The 27,195-nt window shown below is 38.0% G+C and overlaps 1 protein-coding gene across 3 annotated transcripts in view; it reads left to right on the top strand.

The window, feature by feature from the left end:
- The window catches only part of IKZF3 (IKAROS family zinc finger 3), a 78,918-nt gene that overhangs the window by 30,197 nt on the left and 21,526 nt on the right, over positions 1 to 27,195 (top strand). For 2 of the 3 annotated variants that reach the window (XM_019638469.1, XM_019638470.1), the window contains exons 4-6: positions 23,455 to 23,715; positions 24,601 to 24,768; positions 26,809 to 26,925. In XM_019638469.1, coding sequence (XP_019494014.1) covers positions 23,455 to 23,715; positions 24,601 to 24,768; positions 26,809 to 26,925 — 546 coding nt within the window. Of the gene's footprint in view, positions 1 to 22,974; positions 23,045 to 23,454; positions 23,716 to 24,600; positions 24,769 to 26,808; positions 26,926 to 27,195 lie in introns of those variants that run through there. The other variant, XM_019638471.1, reaches the window with a different exon arrangement.

The raw sequence follows: 27,195 nt of genomic DNA, 5'->3' as shown, positions 1-27,195 counted from the left end.
CAATAAACTGGCTGTTACCTTGGGAAAAAACATTTTCTGTATCTTGATCATGTACAGAGATCTCTAAAATCTCTGATTTTAGAGAGTTTTATAGTTTTAGTTTTATAATGAGCTGTGGGTATAGTGTCACCTCAAACATGCTCTTCCACTCTGTAGCTTTCAAAAAATTAAAGACACCCTAATTTAGTCATCCTCACAATCCATTTAGTAAAGGCTCTTCATGAAGCTAATGATACAGATTCACAAAATGAGACAGCTCTTTCACATTATACCCCCTGGTTTCAGTAGTGTCTTGTTTTTGCGTGCCCCCCCCCCGCCACCGATGTGAATTATCTTCTTGATGACCAGAGGTCTTAGAGGAACTCTCTGTTGTTCCTGCATAATTTTTCCCTTTGGGGGCAGCTTTGAGCCTAGTATCCAAAGCTCAAACCAACAGAAATCTGAGTTTGGTCCAGCATCAAGGTCTGAGCCAGTACTTTCTTCATTACATTTTAGCTGTAACAGATAATCATAACCAAGGGATTGTGTATTCACCTTTCTTATTAGTTTGCATTTCCTTATGCATCCAATGAATTAACCACTCAGGAGTTGAATCCATCTCTGAATAACCTTGGTAATTTTACCTTTAGTAACTGATCACAGCACAGCTGCTGCTCTATAACATGTGTGACCACATGGCCAGGAATCAGAGGTTCCTCATCCCTCACTCTTTCTTCCTTTCTTTTCCCAAGTCTCATGTTTCCATTAGCCATGGGTTGAACAAATCCCACTTCTGACACCAATTCTGGAGTGTTTTGCAACACCAACAACCAATTCTCCAGTTTTCCAGACACCAAGTGTGTATCCAACAATTCAGTTTGATTCTCTTACTAACTCCTAAAGTTTACACAGAACCCACAGGTTAAGGGCTTAGTCTCACAACACTGCCTTCAGTTCAGACACCAGTTGATAGTACCAAGTCTCTAGGTTACCTGCACTTCTGTCCAACTTAGCTACAAATTCAGGGATTCCCACAAACCTCCCTCTGGTTTAATAATTTGTTAGAATGACACAGAACTTAGAAAAGCATTTTACTTACTATTACCAGTTTATTATAAAGGATATAACTCAAGAACAGCCATATTGAAGAGATGCATAGGGCACAGTATGGGATGGGAGAGATTCTATACCTTCTCTGGGTATACCTCAATTTGTTCACCAACCCAAAGCCTCTCTGAATCTCATTGTTCAAGCGTTTTTGTAAGGCTTAATCTGCAGTCCCTTCTCCCCTTCCTGGATGGAACTGAAAGTTTCAGCTCTCTAATCACTTGGTCTTTCTTGTGGCTAACCCATCCTGAGGCTACCTAGTATCCCCATTCTAAGTCACCTCAATAGCATAAACTCAGGTGTGATTGAAAGGGGCTTGTTATGAACAACAAAAGATACTCCTATAACTCAAGAAATTCTAAAAGTTTTAGGAACATACTATGTCAGGAACTGGGGACAAAGACTAAATATATTTTTGCATTATACCACACTGTGACAGTTCATAGACATGGAAAGAAAAACGAAAAACTGACCTTATCCTACCACCCCATGATATCTCTGTTAACATTATGTAAGGCTTTTTCGTGAATTTTGAGCACGATATTTATATCAACACTGCACACATTTCATGCTAATATTTACGTCGATAAATCTGATCGCTGTTGCTTTATGAATGTCATTCACATCTTAGATGTCATTTCTTCAGAGAGATGTTTCCTGACAACCCAGTCATTATTTTAACACCATACATTATTTTAATTCTCTGCGTGGCACTTCCCCTGGATAATTTTGGAGTTTTATTTGTTTATTTATTTATTGTCTCTCTCTTCCACCACCCTTCATGAGGTAGGATTTGGGGTTGTCTTTTTCACTGCTAGGTATTTGGAGCACCTTGAAAAGTACTTGGCCCATAGTTGGTGTGCAATAAATATTTGTTGAGTAAATGACTAAAGGAATGCCTTAGGTTAGTTATATGTGTTTCTAAAGGGGGGGAAAAAGCAAATTGTTTGTTGGTATCCTTATCTTTTGTCTTAGATTGTTAAGGAATCAAAAAATTGAGTTCTATGTCTAAAACTTCTGAGATTCAAATCACAGCTTTAACTAACATTCCAGCTCTGCCTAATTGTACTTTAATTTGTACTAGTTCTTAACCGCAGAGACTTGAAAAATGCTGCCTGGCACAGGATGTGGTCATTTGTGCTGAGGAAAGGCATATGGTGTTCTACCAGCTTCATGCAACTTCTTGAAGGTGACATCCATGGAGTCACTCTCAGAATGAGGCAAATGATAACTGTGCCCTTGGCTTGCATTTTTCTTAGTTAGGGTTTCTATGTTCTGATAGGTAAAGCCATTAAGTTTATGTTTGAAATGATCATCCCTATACAACTTTGGTCTGGAAATTTATAATTGATGTTAGAATTTCTTCTGGATTCCGAAGTAGCTATGAGTTTTATTTTTCAGGTAGTTGGGGGGAGAACCAGGTTACCCAAACATAAACAAGAAACCAAATAACTTCTATTCAACAATAGGAATTTAAAACAAATATTGTAAAAACCCACATGGTTTAGCACTTCTCTAAGGGTCCATACAACAGTTTGTAGGCCTCTGGATGTGACCCTGCTCCAGAAGTGCTTTCAAGAAGAAAGCATTTCAGTCTCTGTGGTCCACTCAGTTTGGGTCATCTTCAACTGCTGTAGCTGCCTGTGCCATTTATATCACCTTTGTTCTAACAACGTGCCAGGGGATTCATGGGATATCTGTGTGTTTTTCTCACTTGTTAGGGGTCTGGGAGTGTCATGCAGTTCTTGGTAGACACTAGAAGATATAACCAATTATCCTAAATAATTTGGGAAAGAGAGAATAAAGCCTCTTTCCTCTAAGCCTGACTTAGAAATGAATAGGCTAACTTTAGTGTTGAAAGAGTAATCCATTATTTCATCATTTAGCACTAAACTGATTACTGTACGATTGATGTTGGTACTTAATCTGGGTCTTATACCTTTGGTAAAGGTTGTAACCAGGCCCCTGCTTTAAAATATGTGTGTGTGTGTGTGTTTGTGTGTGTGTGTATATATATATATATATATATATATATATATATATATATATATATATATTATGATCAGTATATGCAAATCATACATGTTAAATTATAAAACAATAGAACTGAAAAGTAGTGTTGCCTGATAGAAGATATGCCTATTGCATAGTAAGTTACTTCTGCCACATGTAACATAGGGAAACATTAAGACTAGAGTTAGGATTATACTTTAAAAAGTAATTAGAGAGGGCCGGCCGAGTGGCGTGTTGGTTAGGAGTTGGCTTGGGACGCCAGCTCTGAGCAGCAGGGCCCCGGTTCGGATCCCACATGAGGATCAGTGACGCTGCGCCCTCTACAGCAAAGATGGTGAACAACAGCTCCACCTGGAGCTGGGCTGTCATGAGTCGCCAGCGATGGCGTAGGCTGCAGTGGGACTGGTTGGCAGCGGGCATGAGCTTTAGTGAGATGCTGTGAGCCGCCGTGGGCAGCCATCCAATGGATGACAAGTGACTGCCTCACCCGGGAAGAGAGCAATGATCATACCAACATGGGCCAGTGAAGCGACGTCCTCCACAAATAGACTGAAGAACAAAAGGACAGCAACTTGTCTGTTCCCCTTCCCCGATTCTTCAACGCTGTTCCCCTCCCCGAATTCCCTAATAAAATCTTTAAAAAAATAATAATAATTAGAGAAATTTAGCTATAAAGTAATAATGCTTATAAATAGCTTTAAATCCTATTTTAGAGGATCGTATTCTATTTAAGTTTAATGGAAGCATTTTTTTAATGTCTTTTAAAAAGTTTTAGAAACTAAGACCTGTCTTGGAGTGTTTTAAATTCAGCATAATTGTAATCATGTTTAATTTATATGTTTAATAAATGAAATGTCATGTGCATCTTTCTCAGTTTCCAGCTCTTAGGAAAATATTTTATAGAAAATTTCAGGCTCTGATAGAAACACTCACTTTATTTTTCTCTTGTGGACAGACAGACTAAATTTTTAGTGGGGGAAGGTCTTTACCCATCTAGAATTGTTGTTTGAGAAACAAAATAAAATATTTGGAAAGAACTTTTAAAAGATATTAACATTTAATGTAAATTCACTTGTTTCCTAGTGACAGGTGTGTGTGTGTGTGTGTGTGTGTGTGTGTGTGTGTGTGTGTGTGTTGTTGGGGTTTTTTTTTTAGTTAAACAATGTATTCCTAGGATCCTAGTGCAGGAGTTGGCAAACTTTTTCTCTGAAGGGCCAGATAATAAATATCTTGGGCTTTGTAGTCCAAACAATCTCTGTTGCAATTTCTCAATTCTGCTGTAGCATAAAGAAGCCATAAAAGATACATAAATGAATGCATGTGGCTATGTACCAGTAACTTTATTTATAAAAGCAGGCAGTGGGTCAGACTTGGCCTGCAGACCATAGTTTGCTGACTCCCAGCCTGGTATATTCATTTATTGTGTGATGAGTTAAGGAAGCTTTTGGTTCTTGAAAGAAACAATGTTAGTATAAATATTTCAAAAGGGTGTCAATGGGGAGTATAACACTATTATTTTTTTAATTAGAAAAATATATATCATTAGCAGCTCTATTTATTGCACACATATATAATAGGTTTAGCTCTGTACCAATACAATTTACATCAATTAGTTGATCATGAATAAAACCATATGTAGATTAAATGTTGTGTCACCACTGAGTTGGCTCATCCTTTCTTCCTGAAAATTTAAATTAATAGACCCATGCACTGGAAATATTTACATCAACGCAAATTTATTTTCTCCATGAGGACTTCTTGCACTATCCCAGCTCCCCTAATTGTAGTCTTAGAGCTGAGTTTTATAGTGTGCTTGAGTAGTACTTATTTAAGCACTTAATTATATTCTATCTGGAATTGTTTGTGCATGACAAACTTCACCCCATTATATTATAAACTTTTGGAAAAAAAGAGCCCTAGCAGCCCACATTTACATCTTTCTAAAATACCTCCCTATGAAGTGATATAATCACTTCACTGGATTGAAAAGCACAGGAAATGAAGAGGTTCAGAGTTCTTTTTCCTGTCTGGCCATTGACTCCAATGAACAATGATTATTTCTCTTCTTAGTGGTGACCAACTGCAGCTGTTGTCAGACTGATCTGGAGCAGTAGGAAATAACCTAGAGATTCCCAAGTCTTTGTTTTTGTTTAACATTAGATAAGCGCTAGGCTTTCATAAGCACTTCACTGAATACCACGGATATTGGGACCTTCATATTGGATCTAAAATGTCATTGAGATACCATAACGTCAAAAGCAGAAGTTAAAGCCATATTTATAACCTATCATGAGAAAAAATATCCCTACTGCTTGTGTCTGGCCTGTATTCACAGAGAAACACAATACAATAAAAACCTCTGGGCATCAGGGCTGGAGGAAAGATGTATTTAATGGTAGTGTACCCAGGGGTATAACTAGGTAGTGAGATGAGACAGGGGAGGGTGGAGCACCATTCCAGCAAGGCCCTATGAGAGGGAAATGCAGTTAAGGGCAGAATGACTGAGGTAGAACCTCAGCTTTTTGTTTCAGTCCTTCTACCCCTCTGAAGTTGAATCCCCATCTTTGCCATTCCCCACTTAGATATGGAAGAAAGAGTGTCCTGAGCATGTATGTTTTGAGGTGTGATTCTACATGCATATGCCAGTGGCATTACTTTTCCTCTTTAAATAATTAGGGAATATACATTTTGCTACTAGCTTCCTGCATTTAACACTCTGTTGGCCCATTTTTCAGCAGCTCCCTGATAACTACCATCTCTTTCTACTTACATTAGTAGTTTGTTCTGGAGCTGCTGTAGGGCAAAAAGTACACAATATACCTCAGTATCCATCAGCATCCGCTGTTTACCCTGCCTAAGTTGCACATTTACCTGTTGTATTAGTTTCCCAGGGCTTCTACAACAAATGGCCACAGACTGGGTAGTTTAAAACAACAGAAATTTATTCTCTCACAGTTCTAGAGGCTAGAAATCCCAACTCCACCTGTCAGCAAGGCCATGCTCCCTCTGAAGGCTGGAGGAAAGAATCCTTCCTTGCCTCTTTCTAGCTTCTGGTGACTCCCAGCAATCCTTGGTGTTCCCTGGCTTGTGACAGCATCGCTCCAATCTCTGCCTCTGTTGTCACACAGCCTTCTTCCCTGTGTATATCTGTCTGTCTCTTCTTATAAAGACACCATCGGATTAAGGGCCCACCCTAACCCAGTGTGACCTCATCTTAACTAATTACATTCTCAATGACCCTATTTCCAAATAAAGTCATATCTGAGGTTCCTGACAGACATGAAATTTGAGGTGACATTTAACACACTACACCCTTCATCTCCCAGATCTTTACAACTGAATATAAAATATACCTGGTACCCATCATGAAACAGATTTCTTTTTACTTAATTATGCAGTGACGATCAATTAGTGATTTATTTAAGCATGCCTGTTGTGTGAGAGTTAGGATCTTGCCTAATTCCATAAGAAAAGCTGATTTTGATAATTTTTTGAAAGGCCTTAAGTATTCTTTTATTGAGATACCTCGTGTGAAGCTTAGATCAAAGATAAGAGCTTTAATTAGAAAGTCTGCTGAAAAAAATAATTCTTTACCCCTTAGGAGATATAGCTCCCATCTTCAGTAGCTTTCCATGTCAGAGTCTCAATCTCTTTTGAGGTGTACAACTTTTTTGCACTCATGAGAAATACAAACGACTTTGATGCTTTTGAAAGGGGGGAAAAAAAAACAAGCCACAGTTGCGGTTTATGGATGCTAATTACTGCCACATTTAGATGTGTAAAGGAGGGGCCTATGGCTGGAGCGAGCTGGGAGAGACCAAGTTGGCCTCGCCTAGGCGCTCACTGAGGTTCCAGCGGTACTGCTCAGCACACGCAAATATGTGCTTCAAAAGGAAGTGCCGTTTTTTATCAAAATATTACATCTCTCAAGCCCAGATCAAGACCTGTTGCTCATGGGATGCAGGGGTTATCTTACAAAATCAGCAGTACTTTGCTGCAGAAGTTCACTCACAGGGGATTTCTGTAAGTGCTCACAATGGGCAGAAGCTTTATGGCTTCTGTGTCAAACGGGTAAGTTTGGTTGGTGACAAAACCCAGACACCTCTCCTTGAATCATTTTAACAAAAAGCATCATCTCTGGATTTTTTTTTTTTAACCAAGCCGTGTAGCACTTGGTTAACTGTGAACTAAAAGGAACTTATAGGAAGATATTTAGTATCTGCAAAAGAGAAATGGACAATGGTAATGGCTGACAAAAAAATGGGTCTGCCCACTGCTCTGAGTGGATCCTCCAAGACTCTTTGCCCTTGCTTTCTCTTTTCTTGAACTGTGGAGCAATAGTGCTGGTGCCTCCTTGCAGTGAAGCAAGATGGATGTGAAATCAAATGGTTTAGCAGTATGTGAAACACCCATATGTGCCTGCTAACCCTCATAGCATCACCTCTTGCCAAGTGAGCTCAGCTCCTCAAAGTTTGACACCAGGTATGGAGACCTGGGCCCTTGTGTACCCTGGTGCAGTTTGGTAACCACATGAAGGCACCTGCTGAGGGATAAGTGAGAAGTCCCAGTGGGGTGCCAGGGTCAGTTCACAATCGCTTATTAAATTTTCAAGAATTTCGTGAGCTGGCTGATTTCATGTTGGTAGCTTGAAATGGGCCGTGGTATTTATACCACTGACATCAGCAAATGCTACAAGAAAAAGCCCTTCCTCCACTCTGAGTTGGTTTTTAAGCGTTTACCAGCACACCACTGGACTGAGAACTGAATGAAATCCTGTTCTGGCTCACTAGGTCATCGTTTTTCATAATTTGTCAGAGGGGCTTTTTTTTTTCTTTGTTTTTGTGATTTGCATGAAGCAAAATAGTTTTGAAGATGAGAAGAGCACATAAGATCTCTCCACAACTTGGTAGGTAGGATCCAGAAATCTTATCTTTAAGATATGGGGGTCACATTATTGTAAAGTTTATGAAAGATGGGGGTTTGGGGTAGATACTGTTAGAAAAAGCATAAAGCAACAACAGTGAAGTTTAGATTAGACACAACTGACCATACATTAAATTAAAAAGCCCCAAATGATCATAAGGCAGTTACTTCTGACCCAATCCCATAGCTTAAGAATTTTAGCTTGCTCCTGTCAGAGAAGGAGGAGGATTGGACAACTGGAAGTACTTGCCAGTCTTGTTAGATCCCAATCTATACATATTGCATTGTGGCAGGGTCTCACCATACTTTCTTGTCTCCCAAGGAGTTGATGACATGATAAGGACAGTCATTTTTCATCTTACTCTTTTCTGCCAAAGTTTGGGGTATACAGTAAATGCTCAGTATTTATCCATTTTTCTTTTTGCCTTTCCATCCAACCATCCATTTACCCATTCATCCCCTGCATTGTTCCAAGTGCTCACTAAATCATTGTTGGTTAAGTAAAATGAAGAAGAGCATGTGAGTACATTTTGGCAATGGAGCCTTTTTTAGCAATGTTCTTCAAACTGGGATATGGGAAGGCTTTCCAAGGATTACGTGAGTGTGGATAAGTTTAAGAGAATCAATTTCCAGGTCTTCAACTTCAGTATGTTCTCTTTCTTAAAACTATCTGCCCTATAAAGCTGCTGTAGTTGAGGTTCTTTTTCCCTTTTCCCCTTTCACGATGATGCTTCTCTGCTCTATAAAATAAAGGCACATCTCTCACTCATCCCAAATCTTACTTCTTTGCTGTGAAGTGTAAATGCATCCAGGATGCCAAACAAAGGGTCAATTAGATAATTCCTTTAATCAAACGTTCATAAATGCACCCCCATCCATCTCATTAAGAGATGCATTCCCCCAAATTTTACTTTCTATATTTAATAATTATTGATCTAGATTTCTAATACACCTATATTGTTTTCATCCATTGTATGCTAATAATTATGATACTCCAGAAGAATTTCTTAACACACAGAATTTCATGGTAACAAAAATATATAGCTGTAGAGACATGTGATTGGATGAGCAATAGAAGACCCAAGCATAAAAGAATAGTACATAAGAATAAAATTCTATGACAAAAGTGAAATGGAAATGGAAGTTCAAGGAGAAATTTTCTGATTTTTTTAAAAAAGCTTATTTATGTTTTTTTTTAATTTATGGTGGGGTAAATTAAATCACTAATATTTATATTTCATTAGATACATTTGGAAGAGTACAATAACAGTTTAAACCATCATAAATTACAATAAACAGAAATTGTTTTTGTTTTAATTTTTTTTTAATTGTGATGAAAAATTGTAGATGTCAACTTATTATCCACTTATTGTTCACTGTATATAAGGGAGAAACATAATGTTTCAAAATTTTTTGGGGGGTACTTGAGCAAAAAATTTGAAGGTCAACCATTGTCATAATTAAGTATATAAAGTATTGCACAAAGGAGCCTTCAATTTAAGCCTGAGTTTATTTAAAGGCCTAATACAAAAATTCTCAACCTGAGTTCTCAAGGTTTGAAAACCTCTCAGAACTATGTAAAATTTTGTGTTCATGGGCATGTCTCCATTTTTCTAAGCAAAGAGTATAGTTCTCAAAAGAAATCCACAACCCAGAAAAGATTAAACAGTCCTCACCAAAGTGTGTAAGGTCTTAAGGCTTCTTGACTGTGCTGTTTTTTTAATAGTTTCATATGTAATGAACTATAGAATTGCTTCCAACATAATTTGGATTCAGTTCTATATGTATATAAAATAATGAATACTAATTATGAAAAAAATCTGAAATAGGCAAAATACCCATTTCTTCATCACCGACCTAAAACCTATCCTAGGGCAATCTTTTGATTTTATCCCTTGCCAATTCAAAGGTTTTTCCCTTTTCTTAATTTTGATGGGGAAATTTTGATGGGGAAATATTGATGTTTCATCCATAGTAGGGAATGCTGGATGGAAATTTGGAAAACAGTTTTAAAAGAACAGACATCACCTTCCCCTGACAGTTCTATTATGTGATTTCTTCCAGCATTTAATACTTAGCAGCCTATTAATAGGTTGACATAATATTCAGGCTTAGAATTAGAAAAATTACATTTAGAAGTGACTGGCGACACAGTAGTTTTAAAGCTTTGGATTTTAAAGTGTCACACCCAAAGCAGATGAATGAAGATGTCAGAGCCAGGCCTAAAGGAAGACCCTGGTAATCCAGCCCTTGGTGTATAACCTTCAAACACCAATAAATAAGATTATCTGGATTTAACATGTGACCTTTCTCATTCTGACGGGTAGGTCCAGATGTTTTTTCATTCAGCTGCCTGGTTGAAATCTGCTTTTTAACCCACAATTGCAATTGGATCTAGAGTTGAAGTTGCAGAAATGACAGTCTTGAAAACTATATTCTGCAGTGAGTGATGCTGTCTAAACAGTAACATATGGAGACCCATGGTTTAATAATTAAAAATAATTTGCGACCTTACCTTTAATAGATTTGTTAATTATGTCAACCAAGTAAGTAAAACTGGAATCGTGGTAGATATTGCACTATATTAGTCAGTCTGGTGGCATTAAAAACATTGACAAGATTTGTTAGAACCAGCCTTTTCTGCACCTGCGTCTACAGAAGCTGAAATCCCAGTCAGCCTTTGTTACCCCTCAAGGAAGTTCATAGCAGCTATAGAGAAAATAGAAAAGGCTCTTTATTAGCTCTCTTAAATCAGTCTAGGCTTGTGGCCATACTTCTCATCCACCAAAATTTGGACACAACTTAATGTACCTTAATTACCCCTCTTCATTGCTTGGAGCCCAGTACTGTTTCTGGCATTTTTATGTGAACTGTTCATTACTCACCATCATCTTGATTTTCCAGTTCTAGTTCTTCAGGTTGTACTAGTTCTCTCTCTGATACTATGTAGAAAAGATAATTCTTTATTTTCTTCTTTTCTTATGGGAGAACTAAACTCTCACATCCCTGAGTAAACCTTCAGAGAGCTTCCCCATGGACTTTATATCACTGCTGACTTGTAGGTCAGGAATAGTGCTCATTAATTAAATAATAATCATAGCCTAGTAAAGCACTCTAAATTATTAACAGAATAGAAAGGGAGGCATCAAAGCTCACAAAAAGACAGAAAAGCACAAAATATTACAAAGAAGTAATACAATTAGAAAATCTGGATCTTTATGGATTTTAGCACAATTTAGATAGAGCAGAAATCAGTAGTTACTTAGGTATTCTCTGAAGTTGATAATAAAATAATTAAGTATGGGAGCTGTCCTTTGAGGCCAAATCTTTTACAGTCAATTGTTTCAGCCTCCTTTCCTGTGGCCAAGTAGCAGATGAACCTTGTGTTTTTTAACACAACATATATTAATTTCTTTGAAAAGGGCATGAAATCAGTTGTACAGGAACAAAAAAGGAGTTAAAGATAGTCTTACAATGATTTGTCAGATGGGATTAATTGTAGCTCAAAAGGCTACACTTGTCATGATGTTTCTTGTGAATAGTTGTTGAATGAGTAAGCTAGACTCTCTCCTCTTGAGACAGAGTCAGTATCAGTATAGCCAGCTAGCTATTTGATTTCTTCTTCTTTTTTGTTTTTTTATAAAAAACAGCTTTAGTGTGGTTATAATTGACACATTTTTCAGCGTCCAATTCAATGGTTTTTAGTGAATTTATAGAATTGTGCAACGAGACCATGTTTTAGAACATTTCTTTCACCAGTTTGCAGTCACTCCTTATTCTTACCCCCAGCCCCAGGTAACCTCTAATTTAATTTCTGTCTCTATAGATTTACTGTTTCTGGCCATCTCATACAAAAGGAATAATAACAATATGTAATCTAATCTTTTGTTCCTGGCTTCTTTCATTTAGCACAATGTTTGTTTAAGTTTATCCAAGTTGTTGCATGTATCAGTATTTTGTTTCTCTTTATTTCTGAATAATATCCCATTGTATTGATATAGTACATTTTGTTTATCAGTTCACCAACCTTATGATTGTTTCATTTTGAGGCTCTTATGAATAATCCTGCTATGAACACTTATGTACAAGTCTTTGCATGAACATATGTTTTCATTTCTTTTGAGTAGATACCTAAGAGTGGAATTGCTCAGTTGTATGGTAAATTTATGTTTAATTTTATAAGGAACTGTCTATAATAGTTATCGATTGCTATATAACAAATGATCCCAGACCTTAGCAGTCTAAAACAATACAAGTTTATTATCTAAGGTATACAGGCACAGCTTATCTGGGTCCTCTGCTTCAGAGTCTCTCACAGGGCTGCCATCAAGGTATTTACCTGGCTTGCAGTCTCATCTGAAGACTTGACTAGGGAAGGATCAACTTCCAGACTCACTCATGTGATTGTCAGGATTCAGTTCCTTGAGGGTGTTGGACTAAGGGCCTCCTTTCCTCACTGGAGGTTGGCCAGAAACTGCCTTCTGTTTCTTGCCATGTGGGCTCCCTAGCTTACTTCATCAGAGAAGCACATGAGAAACACCAGAGAGAGAAAATGAGAACAAAATGAAAGTCACAATCTTCTACAATCTAATAACAGAAATGATTTCCTGTCACTTTTGCCATGTTCTCTTAGTGAGAAGCAAATCACATAGGTCCAACCACATTCAAGGGGAGAAGATTACACAAGGATATGAATACTAGGAGTCAGGAATCATTGGGAGCCATTTTAGAAGGCTGCCTACTCTACTGCCAAACTGTTTTCCAAATGGCTGCACCATTTTACATTCCCACTAGCAACACGTTAAGGTTCCATTTTTCTCCACATCCTCACCAACACTAATTATTGTCTTTTTGATGATAGCCATTCTAGTGGGTATGAAATGGTGTCTCTTTGTGGTTTTAATTTGCATTTCTCTAATAACTAATGATGTTGAACATCTTTTCATTTGCCTGTTGTTCATTTGTATAATTTCTTTGGTGAAATGTCAGTTCAAATTGTTTTCACAGTTTTAATGTGGGTATTTGTCTTATTGAGTTGTAAGATATTTTCATTTGTGAATCATACTTTTGGTATCAAATCTAAGAAATCTTTGCCTGGCCCAAGGTCACAAAGATATTATGTGTCAGCTACTATGCTAGGCCTTTCTATACATTACTTTGCCTAATTTAATTACTGTAACAACCCTCTTAGACGTAGATATCTTCATCACTGCACAAATGAGAAAATTCACAGAAGTCAAGAGATTTGCTGAGATCACACAGCTAGTTAGTATAACTTGAACCTACATTCTGTCTTATTCCATAGCCCATGCTCTTTCATCAGAACTTAAAAACAAAAGATCTAAATCTATTTCCAGTAGGCAAAATAAGAGTGAAATACTGTGTTGTCCCTTCCTTATAATTACCAACACCCATTCTGATGCTATTTGAATACTGTTAGTAGAAACCTCTCTATCTGTGATTATTAAAAGTTGCCTTTTGAAATAGAAAGGGATGTGTACCACAGTTTGTTGGCTGGATTTCATTCTAGTTTATTCTACCAGACAATATTTCCTCTAATTTCTAGTGGAGCTATGATGCATCTTTGCTTACAATCTTGAAGGGTTTTGCTGGGCAGCTGTTAAGCAGTTGTTGTACTTTACCCCTAGGGATGAGCATGTTCCAGTGACAAGAGAGCTTATTCTTTTATGTGCTTATAATGTTGTGCATTCACCTAGGACAAGTCAGTGCTGAGTTTCTTTCATGTTTCTTGGTGCTCTAATTCGTTATTTGAAAACCAGAGAGAGAGGAATGGAGAAAACAGAGAGGAAGAAAAGTCCAAATAACGTGTAGCAGATGGTAAATTTTCTATTGTTTGGTACATATTTTGTTTTAATTAATTTAATGTTAAAAAGAGCAAGAGTTTTTTTTTAAGATTTTTATTGGGGAATTGGGGGGAGGGAAACAGCGTTGGGGAATCGGAGAAGGGGAACAGACAGGTAGACAAATTGCTGTTTTTTTCTTCAGTCTAGTTTTGGAGGACGTCGCTTCACTGGCCCATGTTGGTATGATCACTGTGCTCTTCCCGGGTGAGGCAATCAGTCGCCGGTCATTGGTCGGCCGCTCACAGCGGCTCCCGGTAGCTCACACCGGCTGCCGGGCGCTGACGCTGGCTGCCAGCCACTCACGTAGCTCACGGCAGCCCACTGCAGCAGGGGCTGCATCCTCCGCCGTCTCTGGCGCCTCACAGCAACCCAGCTCCAGGTCCAGCTGTTGTTCATCATCTTAGCTGTAGAAGGCAGTGTCACTGGCCCTCAATGTGGGATCCGAACCGCAGCCCTACTGCTCAGAGCTGGTGCTCCCAAGGGAGCTCTTAACCAGCTGAGCCACTCGGCCAGCCCAAGAATCTTCTTAATTCTTATACCCATTTCCTTCTCTTCCAAAATCCTTTATACCCTTTAGGTCTGGTTGGCATACCTTAAGTTAGAAATACTAGTTATTGTTTTCCTCGACTGTGGCCTAATATGCTAACCTTAGGCAAAATTATAATCTGTACAATTTTTTTAAACACCTCCCAACCTTAATTTTGTACTTGAAGCAAAAAACAGAATAATTACTTACTACTTCCCTCCTTCTTGTCTTCTTTCCTTCCTTCTGTTCATTTGGTAAGCAGCCATTGAACTATGTGACAAGCTAAATGTTAAGGGTGCAGATGGAATAATATACAGACATTGACATCAAGCAGCCATGTAGAGGAGAAAACAGAATACTATAGGAGGAGCAAATTTGGGAAGGGAGTAAAAGGAGAGAAATAATGAGCTAGGTTGCAACTTGTTGAGTGTAAAACAAATATAAGAAATCCAGAAAGTGATTGGGAGTATTTTGGGGCTCAGCAGGGAGGACTAGGCTGGAAATACAGATCTGGGAATCATCAGCAGCTAAAAGCTGGATCAGGAGACTATAAAGTGAAAAAACAAAAGGCTCAAGAAATAGGCCCCTGGAGATCATTCACACCTAGGAGACAGAGAAAGAGGAGTAAACTTAGGAGATAAGTAAATGAGGTAGGAGTAGAACCAGGCATGAATCAGGCTCAGGGAAGAGGTTCAAGAAGCAGAGAATGGTCTGTAGCATCCCATTCCCAAACGGTGAACTAGTAAGGACAGAAGCCAGACCACTGCAGGCAAAGCAGTCAAGTGAAGAACTGGTTATCACTGTGGGGCTTGGGCCTTTCTTTCTCTGATGTATCATGAGGAGAAACTGTGCACACTACAGCTCACCTTTAGAATGTTGTAGACCAGTTAGAGAGTGGTACAGCAAATTGATTTATTGCTTCTTCCCTGCCTGGCCTTCTTATTATCACTAAATTGGTTGAAGTTACCCAAAGAGTTCATTCATTCATTCATTCAATACCCATAGTAACTGGGCCCTCTGAAAAGTCCTGGGGTCACAAATATTATTAAAACTTGGCCCCTGCCTTTAAGATCTTCCTAGTCTATATGGGAAATAAACATGTTAGCTGTCATATAACTTTCATGTATGTATACTAAGAACTACTGATGCTGTTGGATATAGAGGGCATTTTCATTCTTTCCGTTACCCATGATCCTGAGTTTGATGTTGTAACAGTCAGAATCTTTTTAGCCAATTTAATTATATTTAGATGATAATTTTTAAATTTTTCTAAGAATTATATTTTAATATGCTCTAAATTTTTTAGTTGAATTCTGTTAAAAGAAAGAGTGAATATTCTACAAGGGAATTATGAATGAAAATTTTTTCCCTCTGGATTTATAAATGAAGTGACTACCCAGTACTTTAGCCTATCTCTATTACATTTAGGCAACATCTCTAAAACCTTAACCTCCTTAAATGTATTTTCATTCATTATTTTTCAATGGATAACAGTTACTTTTCAGAAACATAAAAGAACATAAGACATAAGTTAAATAATCAATAGGAAAGTTCATAGTTATAATGTTCAGAAATGAAAAAATACTTTATATTTGTATACTTCTTTATAGTGTAGAAAGAACTTTCACACATCATGTTTTCAATCCTCACGACAGCTCAAGATAAAGAATACACCTGGCTCCATGATATCTAAAGAACATAGCCCAGCTAAGCAGCTCACACCTTACCTACTGCTGATGTGTAGTGTATGTCTGTTGTTAAAAGTATTAAATCTCTTATTCTAATGGGAAAGCAAAGAATTGCATTGAAATTATTAAACAAAATTATCTTTATTATTATGGCAATGAATGAGCTATTTGATAGTCAATAAGATGAAGATTGTCATTAGTAAAATTGAGGGTGGTTCCTTTGCAACTGAAACTTTCTTCATGTTTTCATGCTCTTGAACTTGAAGTGACATGATTTACTACTTACCAGTTTAGATTCTTTAAAGCCAAATTTAAAAGTCTGATAAGAATATGTTTTAATGAGAACTTAAACCAAATATTACGCAAATTGCTATTCTTATTTCGCTGCTATTGAGATATTATTTTATCTCATATTAGTCTGATTCACCTTTTACAGTTTTTTCCTAACTTTAACTAGGTGTTTTAAAAAATACTAGATATCTATAATTTAAAATTTTAGAAGACAAGAAAAATGAAAACATAATGGCTCCTATAAATCAGTGACCAAAAGTTTCATTTTCATTGAAGCTTTATAATTTTACTGGTTGGCGATTGCTAAAACTTATTTTTCAGTTCTCAAATTATCATTGGTTTTTCTCCCTCCTCACTTTACACATAAAAATGTAAATTAGAAAATGAAAATGACCCATGTTCTTGTTCATAATACAAAGAGGCCATTGTGGGGAAGGAGTACAGGCATTAATTTTATAAGGAAAACTGTTCTAGTTCATGTGTTTGTGCTATATTGGGTCATAGCAACAAACTGTAGACTAAATGCCTACAATCCATATATCTCCCATTTTGCTCTTTAGTGCTTCGAGCTTCTAAATCCTATTAACAGCTGTCAAAACCTGGTAAACTATTTAGATGCTTTCACAATTTGTTTAATTGGATAGTTAGAAAATGGCATGCTAGAAAAGCCCACCCTCCCTTTCTTTTAGCCTGGCTGAACATCTGTAGCATTAGGGCCTCATTATCTCTGAATTGGCATAGCAAATCAGTGGCATCATTAAAATGCCACATTAAGATGATTAAGCTTCTTTGTTATCCAGTTGACTTTTGCATGTGCTGAGGATTTCATGGTTATGACCCCCAATCCTTGTAAAACACTTAAACAACATGGCCCTTTTGTGTCTTCCCTGTCTAACAGCCTCTATCTTGTTTTGTCCCTTCTCACAATATCTCTGACAAACTTGAGGCTATTACTCCCAACTTGGTCCTTCTTTGAGTTGGATTCTGAGATCTCGTAGTTCAGAGTGGAAATTCAGAACCCTTTTTACACCGGGAAATTCCTAACAACTATCCAAGACACTCAAGTTGCCTGTTCCGTTTGCCATCTTTGACAGGTTCCTCTCTCTAACTGAGCATTTTATGTGCCTGTAAAAACAAACTGAGGCACAGTTGGCTGAGACTGCTATTGCCCCTAAAGGATTTAGATGTTGGATCCTTTCCAAGACCCATTGTTTTTGCAATGTCTCAGGTGAAACCAAAAATGTCTACTCTGGAGTGCAGGCCTTTCATCTGATAACCATCACCCCAGGAAATGAAACCATGTGCATCAGCCCCAGTGAGCCAAGCCTTTGTTCTCCTCTTCAGCCTACAAAATTCTCTCTGGGGGTGTGTTTGTGTTAGTGTGTGTCATCTTCCTAAGAGGCCTCCAGAACATAGACAAAGATGGGAGCAATTGTACCCCAGAGTAGCTCCTTTAGAAAGAAGTTCAGTTTAATCTAATTTTCTGTGGGTTAGATTCAATTTAGACATCTTTTTTCCCCCTCTGGGAATGTTTAGCAATTACCTTTATCAGCAATTTGTGATTTGGTATGTCCTTTTCTCCAGAAGTTCAATTATAAAAAATTTACAGGAAGCCTTTAACAGTTTTTATTGTGGTATATATCATACATACAAAAATGCAAATATAATTATGTGCATAGTTTAAAGAATAACAAAATAACCATCCATGAACCCAAAACCTGGCTTAAGAAATAAAATATTGCTAGTGCCTATGAAGATAATGGATAGTCTTTTAAGGGGCAATTTTAGTTGTGTGTCTAAGAAACCTGATACATATTGCAAGAGACTGAAATTTACAAAATTAAAATGGGAGACTATTCACATTACAGAAGACTTCAGGGTACTGTGGAGCATTTCCTCAAATATATTCAAGTATTTCTTGCCAGATTTAAAAAAGATTTTTCTGCCTTTACAGTTTAGGTGTTGCAAGTGACTGACAACTGTAAGTCAAAGAAAAATGAAAATAAACATCTCTGAATGTATAATGTAAATCAGTGGCACAGTATTATTGACTTTCCACGTAACATTTTATGAACACATCCACTATATTAAGGTGAATCTGTAGAGGTTAATAACATCATGCTAAATATAAAGTAGAATGAGGTAGATATATGAGAGAGCACTGAAACAGGAGAGTTTTTTCTCGTCTAGGGTATCAAGGAAGACTGCATGGAAAAAAAGGCTTTTAAAGAGCTTCTGGGGGTTTGAATAGAATGCTGATGTAGGGAAAGGGCATTTTAGGTGTGGGAAAGACTGGAGAGGAGGCTTGGAAAACTGCGATTAGTCAGATTGCTACAGTGCTTCTCAAACTTTAATGTGCTTAAGAATCCTTGAGGCTCTTGTTAAAATGCTAATTCTAATCCAGTAGGTCTAGCGTGAGGCCTGAGAGTCTGCATTTCTAACAAGCTCCCAAGGGATGCTGGAACTGCTGATCCAAGGACCTCACTTTGCGTAGCAAGATTCTAGTCTAAAAAAAAGGATGATTCAAGGAGACTAGTGAAAAATGAGATGATCGTTATGCTTGGGGCAGGTTCTGGGCAGGCGCTTGAATGTGGCACTAAGGAGTTTGGACTTTACTGTAAGCAAAAAGAAATCATTGAAAGTTTCTGAGCAGGAGTATTAGTGCAACAGAATAATGAATCTAGTTATTGCATACAATATAAAATGGAGGTCACATACCCTGTGGGCTAGTTAGGAGGCTAATGCAGTGGTATATTCATGTACTGAGTATTTATTGTATATGTACTTTATGTAGAGCATTGTGTCAAACTCTAGAGCAGCAGTTCTAGAGAGCATGTTTTTAATACATAGTTCCAGTTCCCACACCCAGATTAGTAGGTCTATGGTGAGACTCCCCCCAAATTTCTGTTTTAAAACCACATAACCTCTGCTCTTACATATACTGGCTAAGCAGTGTTATAGGGGGATACAGAGTTAAAACAAACAAACAAACAAAAAACACCTGTGAACCTTCTGACCTCACATAGTTTCCATGGCCATACAGAAGATGAGACGAGTTTATTAGTAACTCAGAGAAAGAAGGAATAGATTATTTTGCAGCTGGGGGAACCAGGGAAGGCATACTTGGAGGAAATGGCATATTAGTTTGGCCTTAAGAGATGTGTAGAATTTGGACCTGTGGCAATGTTGGGGGAAGACCTTTTAGGCAGTGGAAATAATAAAATCAAGAATACTGAGAAGTTGTTTGGTTAAAGATATCTGAGTAATCCAAATCAACATTAGAAAGATAGGTTGGGGCCAGATATTGAAAGGCCTTTTAAAGTCTTTGTTTTTGAGTTTGGATTTTATTTTGTTGGCAGTGGAGAACACTGAAGAATTTTGACAAGGCCATGATATGACCAGAGCTGTCATTTAGGAAGAACAATCTGGGGTCGGTACTTAGGATGAACTGGGAAGGAGAGAGAAAGGAAGCAGGGAGAACAACATGGAGGCTACACAATATCATGGGGAGTGTATCAGGGTCTGAGATTTAAGATAATGGGCGAGCAAAATAGTGGGGAGGAGAGCAGACTGGAGAGAGGGTACAAAAATAGAACTAATGGGTAATTAAATGTGGGGTGCAAAAAAGAGGAAGGCAAGAGGATTATAAATATTCTAGTCTCAGTAACTAAGAAGTTACCCAGAAGGCCTTTGGGAATAGAGGACTGAAGAAGGGAAGACATTGCTCCTGGAGACATGTATTTGGGGATTAATCAAATAAAATGCTAGCTAAAGCCTGAAGAGTGGATGAAATTGCCAGAGGGGGTTGTAGAGGGAAGGAAAAAGGGTTAAGGACAGTATTTAGGAGGCAGAGGGAGGAGCTAGAAAGAAGCAGTCAGAAAGGTAAGGGAAGAAGGTACAGTTTCATTGAAGAAATAGGAGTGTAGAAGGACAAGGAATGATCAATAGTGTAAAGAGCTACAGAGAAGTTGGAGAGAAGAGCACACAAAAGGCCATTGGATTTAGGATTCAGGAGATTATTAATCATCAGGAGAGCAGATTCAGTAAATTGTGGAGGCTGAAGCCTGATGACAGGGATTTTTACATCAGTTTTGAGGATGTAGGGGCAGTAAGATTACTTTTGTAGTAAATCTGTCTGGAAAGGGATACTCAGAGAGGATGGGTGTAGGTATGATGGGATGAGAGGCTAAACTAAATTTCAAAGGGGATGTAAAAGAGGAGTTGGCATCCAGAGAACCTGAGAATGTAAGATCTTTATGTCCTGGAGACTGACTTGATGTAGAGATTAAAAGGAAAAGAATTCCAGTTTCAAGACATGGAGACTGGAAAAAGGAAGATGCCATTTGTAAATATAAAGATATCATATATTAGAAGGAGGTTTAGGTCCAAAGATGACAAGTTTGATTTTAGACATGTCTATTAATATTTTCAAGGGATACTATAGAATGCCCCCCTTCCCTCTGCTCCAGTGAATCTACCTCCCAAGAGATGGAATGAACCTCTTCCTTAGAGCAGACTAGTGTCTTTCCTGGTAGTTTTGGCAGACTATATTTGGAGGCTGGGTGCTAAGCCCATTAATTTCTCAGGAATCCCTTTCGTATCCCAGATACTGATGTATTCTGATATTCAACTCTGTTCACATGGTAAACCATAATGAATTGTTGATCCTCAGTAACCATGCAGAGAGGCCCTCCGGCCTTTTATCTAAAACTGGTTTAAGACTCTAAAGGCAAACCAACAACTATACCAGGAACTCTTTTGGTCCAGTAAGTCCAAGGAACTTGCCTAATGTCCTGTCCATGTGACTCTTACACTTTCCCTTAGGGCCCTTCGTGTCAAATACTGTCTTCCTTGTTCTACAGCTAAATCCTAAAGGACAAATGCCAAGATTTTTATCTTGAGCCTGGTCAGCGTAGTATTGAGTTCTAGGTCAAGCTCATTAAAGCCAAAATCCTGAGGGAAGGAGCAACTCTCTTATGTCCTGTGTTTTCAGAAAGACCCAACACAATGATATTACTATTTTTTAATTGTCACTGACCATTGAATGGCCTGGGTCTGGTCATATCAACATTTTATAACCAAAATTCAAAGGATCCTTTTCTGCTGGCCCTTTCTATCTGCTGTTTTTGGCTTTTAGTAGCTGAAGTTTTCCGTTGAGCTTCTTTTAAACGCCTACATGCAAACTGAAGAGCACTCAAGCTTTGGTGGGATATCACCCACAGCTGGAGTGATGGAGGAAGGGAGGAGGGTACATGCCTCAGGTGCATCCTTCTCAAAAAAAAAAAAAATTTTTTTTTAAATAAAAACCACTTAAGCAAATTCCATCTGAAAGCAGGCAAGACCTGTCCAAAGAAAGAAGGGAATGAACCTCTTTCCATATAGGAAATGGATATCAATTCGTATGTAACCCAGATGGATAGGGTGGGCAAATTTGGAACATGTCAGACTTATCCTACAGCCCTACATCTCTTCTAATCAAAGAGTGAAAGGTTGTGAACCATGAACCGTGGTGAGAAGCGGTGAAACAGTGTTGCAGCAATGGCTCCTCTGTTGGTGGTTAGGCCCTGTCTTGCTCTATTAAGCAAACACAGTTAATATAGATGAAAGGTAACCTTGATAGAAGTGAAAATTGAAACTTGGTTGAAGGTAGCAAGCCAGGCACAGCTGCAGTTGTACTTCCTCCTATGTGGCAACAGGAGCTGCACTTACTGGTGATTTTGAAGACATGTAGTTTTTTCAAATATCTTTTTTTCACTGTTTTGGTTTTTAACGTCGACACCATTGATGGGAGACTGTAGAATACATTAGTAAGACGCCACTTACACTTTATGTGTCTGGTGTGTGAGGTCAAAGCCAAGTTCAGCATTCTAATTACATCTGCTATTAACTGGCTGTGTAACCTTGGACAATCACCAAAAACATCTATGTTCCTAGATTTCCTTATCTGAAAAACAAGAGGGTTGGATTAGGTGATCTCTAAATTCCCTTCTAGCCTTAAAATTCCATTGATTGACAGTTCCTCATGGGGAAGGACAACTTCCAATTTCTAAGAACAAACGTTTGAAAAAGTAAGCATTGATGCAGCATATTTTATGTATGCAAAGTCCCTTTAAAGTGTTTATTATTATCACATCAGACAAATATTTAGGTTTTGTTTGCATCAGTATATAAATTTGCCTTCTTTATTTCTTATGTTCTTCAGCTAAGAGTATTGCAGCTCTTTTTAAGATAGTACCTGGCCAGCCAACTCACTTGGACCAGTCCTTCCTCCCTATCCAGTCCTTCAATTCTAGGATCTTGAGTTTAGCCCTCCCTGACTTGGGTATAGGGGCCCTTCCCCTTGCTTAGGTTGAGCTCCATTTACCTGTGTCAATGAAAGTGACTCCTTAGAAGGTTATGTTAAAGAATTACTTCTCCTTTTATCTTTCTCAACAGTATTTCACTAGTACTGCCAGCTTCCTCTACTTTCAGTGTTGTCTCTTTATCAGTTCCAAGAGAGATAGATAAGACTCATTTTAGCAGTTTATATACATGGAAGGGAAAGAGGCAAAGCATGGCTTAAAATCCAAAAAACCGTAGTAACTATTTAACTCTCAACCTTAGTTTAAAGGGGATGCATTGAAAGAATTGAAGTTGCTTCTTGAAACCAAAGAGTACATCACCTTGCCTTTTCATTGCAGTCACCAAAAAGGGTGGCTAGATCTGAAAACCTTTCTTCTCCCCAGTATTGGGGAAGAGTTGCTCAAAATGTTTTTTTCATGGTCGCTTTGAGCAGTCCTAGCTAAAATCTATTATTTCTAATTTTCTGGATGGCCTAAAACACTGTTGCGCACGTGTGTGTGTGTGTGTGTGTGTGTGTGTGTGTGTGTGTTTTCCCCTGACTGTGGTTCTGAATTCAAATAATGAGTGATCATCTGAATGGTGTTTTCTTGTTTTATAAATCTACAATATTACGTTAGCTTCATTTGGTATTTAATTGTCAGTTGTGGGTCTCTGCTTTTAGAGCTGCTTTGATAACTCCAAATACAATCATTGTTCATTTCTTGCATTTTCCTCCCTGCAGATGATTCGATGAAAGTGAAAGATGAATACAATGAGAGGGATGAGAATGTGTTCAAGCCAGAGCCCATGGGAAATATAGAAGAGCCTGAAATTCCTTACAGCTATTCAAGAGACTACAATGAATATGAAAACATTAAGTTGGAGAGACATGTTGTCCCGTATGACAGTAGCAGGCCGACCAGTGGCAAGATGAATTGCGATGTGTGTGGATTATCCTGTATTAGCTTCAACGTCTTAATGGTTCATAAGCGGAGCCATACTGGTAAATAGTCTCCTTTATCCATTCTTCTGAAAACCATCGTAATGCAGCCATGTGAAAAATGAAGTGGTGGAATGTGGGATGACTTTTGATTACTTTCACTGATTTTTGCTGTAATTCTGATGTATCTCTCCCTCTCTGTATTTCCATTTACCCAGTAATTTTCATTCCTGCTTCACCATGCATTCGGCAAACATATTGTAAATGCTACGAATAAAAAAAAGGACTGTAGAGAGCAGTGTTCTAGGTCAGCCAAATGTTTTTTCTTCAGTTGATAAGTAGAAGTTGAATTGTGTGATATGCTTCTTAAGCGTCTTTCATATAATTTTGCATAACTTGTATAAAAAAGCAGATCTTATTGTATTAGTTTCAATTTGGTAGATGAAAGGATACAGTTTTTATTACCAATTTTTAAAAAATCTATCTTCAGACAATAAACAGGCAGTCTATAGAAATACAACAAATACAGCAGTCCTACTGAGACCAATAGATTCCATCTGGTTATCTGTTATCAATCCTTTTTAAAAAAGAATTTCTGGCCCTCAAGAGCTTATTAGGATTTGAGTCTGTGGCTCTTTTTTCAGATTAGATTATATTTAAAAGGAATGGTAAGTAATGTAAAATTTTACATCTAGAGCTACTCTTGTGTTTTTGCTCTGATGCAGGACAAGATGATACCTAAAAGAGCCTTGCTAGGTGAATGCTTTTTCTCTCCTAGAGGGAAGTTTCCATAAGGAAGTCTTATGCTTGCCTTGAAATACAGCTCTCAGATGATCCTAGTAGGAACAGAGACCGGCTAAAAGATGAGCTTTTGCCATAGGCGTCTAATCTGTGCATATGCTTCGCCACTTGCAAGTGATCAGAAATCTCCTTTTGTCCTTTTTAAAGGTGAACGCCCATTCCAGTGTAATCAGTGTGGGGCATCTTTTACTCAGAAAGGTAACCTCCTCCGCCACATTAAACTGCACACAGGGGAAAAACCTTTTAAGTGTCATCTCTGCAACTACGCATGCCAGAGAAGAGATGCACTCACAGGTCATCTTAGAACCCATTCTGGTAAGTGAGAGCAGTGAGCATCCACGTCGCGTCAGTGTGTGCTCCTCAGGGCCCATTGCTGAAACTAGAAAGAGTTAAGTACCGAGGTTTTCATCTGTCATTTCTGTTCTGAAGGGTTACAACAGCAGAGACCTCTAGGGCTAATTACACTTCCATTAAGGCATTAATTGCTCTCCGTCTGGCTCAATGGGGATGATCATCTCCTTATCATCCTCACTCCCCTAGAGAACAACACAGTCAGACAGGAAGAGCCTGCCCTATAAAAATGGCTTCTTAATTTTTGCAAAAAAATTATAGCCATTGTATTTTCTTATGGTAAACTTTATTAAAAGATTATTTTCCTTAAAAACACACACACTTCATTCAAAAGTCCGGACAAGCCCATGTTGTACAATTTGTAAATTATGTAAAACTGTAAGCTAGGTATATAAATCATTCTTATGGGGTTACTTTTGGCTATTCAGGGCTAAATTTTGGGGGTTGGGGCCATTCTGGGCTAAACTTTTTTGTTGTTGAGGTATGTGACAATAGAACATTGTATTAATTTTAGGTGTACATGGGCTAAATTTCTTAAACCTGACTTTTTTCTAGACCAGCCTGTTTATTTTTAATCTCTAAAAGATGAGCAGCAATAAGAATGCATAAAAAGCAATGTTCTGTCTTCATGTTTTCGCTTCTTATTTTAACCAAGCAAGATAAAAATTGTTTTCAACATTTAGAATTTCCCTCCTAGAAAAGTAAAACTAAGTTTATTTTTCAAATTTGGGACCTCATGTTCTTGATGTTATCTGACAAAATTTTAATTGAAGACAAAAAAAAAAAGTTTGTTTTTATGTCAATCCACATACTGCTTTGACTAAAACCCAACCCAAATCCGCAACTGGTCACAATTCAGAGACTAAGGATTAATTTAAACAAGCCAACCCCAACAACACCCACCATGAGACACCATAAGTGGCAAAAGAAGGGTTTTATTTACAGCTCCTTATTCAAAGTAATGAATTAAGGCTGAGTTTGGTCAAAAAAATTACAATAGTTTTCAGTTCTCTTGTGTTGCCTTTTTCAAGTAAGATCCAACAGTAGTATTCATTTTTAAGACAGATTCTAGAAGGGCACCAATTTTTACAGAAACTTAACATTTTTAGCTCTAGCAAACCTGCATTTATTTTAATCCATGAGGATATTTTAGTGTTTTAAGTCCCAAAGGTTCTATTATAAACAGAGCAGGAGGGTTAGAAAATAAAAATCTCAGTCCCTAAAACTCTGACAAATTCATGGGGTACATTTTATGAACAAATCAGAAAGGCCAGCCCTGCACACAGAGTTGAAGTTATTGTTTATCTATTTTAAGCAATAAAGCATTTAGAGGAGTTGGGAGGACAAAGACAGCCTGAATTGTATGGATGAACTTTTGAGGAAACTTTTGCTTTATCTTAGAAATTAAGATGAAGTCATTTTTGCAATTCATTCTTATTTCTATTATTCAAAAATATCCTCATTTTGTTAGTTCCATTTTTATCGATTTAGCTCAGACTTTCCTATAGCCACCTGGCAAGGATAAGCTAAATTTACCCAAATATGTCGATGCTCTAAAAGACCACCAGTTTCTAGCTGAATGGCAAACTCCCACAAAGTGCAGCAGTTACTTACAGTCAGATGGATGTCACAAAATAAGCGAGCCCTTCCTATTTCTTCCTTAAACCACACTAACCTCCTTGAAGAATGAAAAGGCCCCGTGTTGTTCCCTAAAGAAACAGGATTGGATCTGGCGCCAAACCACTGTGCTCAACGATAATCATTAAATCCAGATCCTTTCATTTGGGAAAGGAGACTATCCTTTCGAAGAATAATATAATCCATAGCCCATAACCTTATTTCAGTTTACTAAATTTAAAAGTAAAGGATGCAGAAGTATCCACATTCTCTGGCTTCCCTCAGCAGTCTCATACCTAGTGGACAGTTTTCACAGAGCCCCATACGCCATTTGTTCTGTAACCCCTGAGGGTCACTGACTGATGGCCGCCTATGCTCTCCTTATAGTTGAGAAACCCTATAAATGTGAGTTTTGTGGAAGGAGTTACAAGCAGAGAAGTTCACTTGAGGAGCACAAGGAGCGCTGCCGTACATTTCTCCAGAGCACGGACCTGGGCGAGACTGGTGAGTTTATGCAACACTCATTCTACACACGTTTTACTGAGCATCTACTGTTCTAGGTGGTGGGACACAATTGTAAATAGAAAAACCAAAAAAATTCCTGCCCTCGTGGAGTTTATATTTTAATGGGGAAAGACAGACCATAAACAAAGTAAATAAGTAACTTATACAGTATATTAGAAGGTAGTAAATAGTATTAAGAAAAATGATGGGGGGCCGGCCGAGTGGCGCGATGGTTAAGAACTCGCTTGGGATGCCAGAGGGCCCCGGTTC

The sequence above is a fragment of the Hipposideros armiger genome, unplaced genomic scaffold (assembly GCF_001890085.2).
Source record: "Hipposideros armiger isolate ML-2016 unplaced genomic scaffold, ASM189008v1 scaffold_40, whole genome shotgun sequence".
Classification (NCBI taxonomy): Eukaryota; Metazoa; Chordata; class Mammalia; order Chiroptera; family Hipposideridae; genus Hipposideros; species Hipposideros armiger.
The sequence above is the reverse complement of the archived record's forward strand: the minus strand, read 5'-3'. Positions and strand labels throughout refer to the sequence as shown.